The sequence below is a fragment of the Rhagoletis zephyria genome, unplaced genomic scaffold (genome assembly GCF_001687245.7).
Source record: "Rhagoletis zephyria isolate East Lansing unplaced genomic scaffold, Rhagoletis_zephyria_1.1 Rzeph_scaffold_14394, whole genome shotgun sequence".
In the NCBI taxonomy this organism is placed as follows: domain Eukaryota; kingdom Metazoa; phylum Arthropoda; class Insecta; order Diptera; family Tephritidae; genus Rhagoletis; species Rhagoletis zephyria.
Genome location: NW_016171463.1, coordinates 9,578 through 12,780, shown reverse-complemented (window position 1 = coordinate 12,780; position 3,203 = coordinate 9,578). Strand labels below are relative to the sequence as shown.

The 3,203-nt window shown below is 31.9% G+C and overlaps 1 protein-coding gene across 1 annotated transcript; it reads right to left on the bottom strand.

The window, feature by feature from the left end:
* Nucleotides 1-606: 606 nt before the first annotated feature.
* On the bottom strand, nt 607-1,559 carry mRpL40 (mitochondrial ribosomal protein L40). The gene is made up of 3 exons (XM_017634849.1): nt 1,432-1,559; nt 1,127-1,372; nt 607-1,075 (listed from the first exon to the last, which is right to left on the bottom strand). The coding sequence occupies exons 1-3, from the start codon at nt 1,455-1,457 to the stop codon at nt 763-765; spliced, it is 585 nt and encodes a 194-aa protein (XP_017490338.1). The 5' UTR covers nt 1,458-1,559; the 3' UTR covers nt 607-762.
* Nucleotides 1,560-3,203: the final 1,644 nt, after the last annotated feature.

Below are 3,203 nucleotides of genomic sequence, written 5' to 3'. Positions count from 1 at the left end.
CTGACCAAAGAAAAACCTTATCGAAAAATAAATCCCTGCTCTAATGTATTGTTTGATTGCTATCACTGTGGCAAGGTAGCTCATCGTTTTGTACAATTTATGAAACTTCAAGAACTTATTTTTTGTCAAAAATTTTGAAAAGAAACCATGAATCTTGAAATGAAACTACCTTCATTTTGTATCATGGGTGAACTATGCCTTTTTTGACACAAAAATGACGGAATTCGAATTGCATGCATTTGTTGCGATTTTGGTTGACTATGGCTTTGTCTCTTTTCTTTTCTAACAGATAATTATCAGAAAGAATGAGAAAATTGAAAGAGTTACGCTCACAGAGAGCGAAATAACGGAAAAGTAAAGAAACGCAAAACTAGCAAGTAATCAGCTGATCAATGTATTTGACTATTGAAAATATTTGGCACGAATTTTTGTTTATCCATTTTGACAGCTAGTAAAATTTTTACTAGCAGAAACTAGCAGGAGCCAAAGAAAGAACAGCGTAAGACCGAGAGCCGCTAGTTGCTGGTTTTTGGGGTTAAGAAACGCTTTCCAGCAGAAATTAGTGATAATTATCTGTTAAGAAACAAAGCTTATTTCTTAACTTGTTTTACCTTTTACTATTTTATTGTACTATTTTCTTAATAAATGGCATGTTTAAAAATTGTGTCGATATTATATAAAAGAAAATGTATGTACTAGTATTTCCATCAACTAGGTATTAGGAAACACTTTTATTTCTAAAATAACTAATTGATGATTGATCTAGTCCCACTTATTCGCTTCATTAATGTAATCTCCATCAGGACTAACATAGTTTTTAATAGGCGGTGTTTCTACCGGTCCCTTAACGTTTACAGGCAGAAGCGTAATATCTTTTAGAATAGCTTCTTGGTAAAGTTCTTCGGATTCCTTCCGTAGCTCCTCCAAAGCCCTATTTTGCGATTGAATCAGCCTGTCTATATTTTGGAAATCCAAAAGTTTTTCGTGGTGCTTGTACTTTGCCCATTTTTTGTTTAGCAGTGCACGTGTTTCGATCTCTTCATCTCGCAATGTACTAAATTTACGTGTGCGTTCTCTAAAAATATAAAAAATTATCCATATTCATTACACAATCTAAAAAGCATACTCTTTTTCATCTAAAAGCGTAAGAGGAGCTTCCAATTCTTCGATTGGTTTCAGTTGTCTTGCATTTTTTTCCAAACGACGAATTTGTTTTTCTAATTTCTTTTTACGGCGGTCTTCTCGCTGCTTTATAATTTGTGGATCTAATTTTTTCTTTTTCTTCAGCGGTTCAGCACATAGCATTGGAGTCAAATATACTAGGCTAACGCTTGTAGTACTTACCTTTCGAAGCGATGACTGCAACGCCAACCTGAAATTATGTACAATGAATAAAAAAGTGTTTTTCTTTAAACCCCTTGTTTACATTACTTGCTGAAAGGTGCTAGAAAAATCATTTTTTTATATTTCCCCGAAATCCTGAGTTCTACGGCAAATTAGAGATGCGTGATACCGATACGATATTCAATATATCAATATCGTAGTTCAACATATCGGTTAATTTATATCGACAACAGGAGGTGCGATACGATATCGATACGATATCTTTTTTCGATATCCGTATAATCGAAACATTTTTTTCGTTCTCTCTATGACTAGTCGTAAAAAATTTTGGAATTTAAGTAAAAAATTAAATTTTTTTTGCATGAATCGCAAATATCATATGTCATAACACTCAGTTTAAATGGGTTGACTTTAGGGTACATCGACATGTGTGTGTTTTAGCAAAACTATAACGAATTTTCTCATGAAACTGTACGAGGATGCTAAGAAACATATGTAACGTATGTAGAAACAGATATGTTTACATAAATTCTCACTATTTTCACTTTTTTAATACTAGTATTTAAGTAATTTGTTGCTTAAATTTTTTGCAATTCCATTAGCAAATTTTCATATAAAAAGTGCAGCTATCACTTGTACTTGCAAAAATGCACGATCTTTTCAATGTTCACGTGTGGTTTGTTTACAATAAATGTATTTTATTTTATTTTTTAACAATGTAAAACGTGTTTCACCATTTCACTACTTTTCTTCAACAAAGTAAACAAGTAAACAAATCAAAATGGCTGTACTACCCCATGATACAAAAGAGAGCGAGCAAGTTAGAAACATCGGAGTTTTGATGACAGTATACATACTGTGAAGAAATGTCACTTTGCGAAAATTTTGAAGGTAAGGATACGTATTTAACAATTTTATTTAATTATAATGTAATTTCTTCTTTTAGATTGCAAAACAGCAGCGACTTAGTCACATTCTTAAGGTATGTATTGAGACTTTTTATATGTTTATAAATTTGAATTGATATTTTTGTTTGTTTATAGATTTGGGATTCACCATCAGCACTTTCAACGCTTGCATCTTCATCGCTAAAACCTTCTGCCTTCAACTTCTTCATCGCCAGGAGCACCACCAGTACCTTCTATCCTCAGCTCCTTCAACGCCAGGAACACCATGGGTACCTTCCGCCCTCAGCACCTTCACCGCCAGAAGCACCATCAAAGTGTAGGTCCAACTTGTCAAATTTTTCAAAGTTGTAAGAAAACTTGATTTTTCTGAACCACCACAAATGATTGGCAACTCTTAATATATATCAAAAGAAAGGTAAACCGATTACCCTTCTTTTGATTATAACACCGTTAAAATCGCTTTACGTTTTCATAAAAACTTTGCAACTTTTGTAAACAGCTATATATAAGCAGTGAAAAAGTGGTAAAATTTTGCAAAGTTGTAACGAAACTGGATTTTTGTGCACCATTACAAATGATTTGCAACTGTTAATATATATTAAAAGAAATGTAAATCGATTACTTTTCTTTTGATTATAATATTGTTAAAATCGGTTAACTATTTTATAGAAATTTTGCAACTTTAGAAAACATTATATGTAAGAAGTGAAAAAGTCGTAAAATTTTGCAAAGTTGTAATATAACTGAATTTTTGTGAACCAATGTAAATGATTTGCAACTGTTAATATATATCAAAAGAAGGGTAAATCGATTACCTTTCTTTTGGTTGTAATATTGTTAAAATCGCTTAAATATTTTATAGAAATTTTGCAACTTTTGTAAACATCTATATGTAAGCAGTGAAAAAGTGTCAAATTTTGCAAAGTTGTGATAAAACTGAATTTTTGTGGA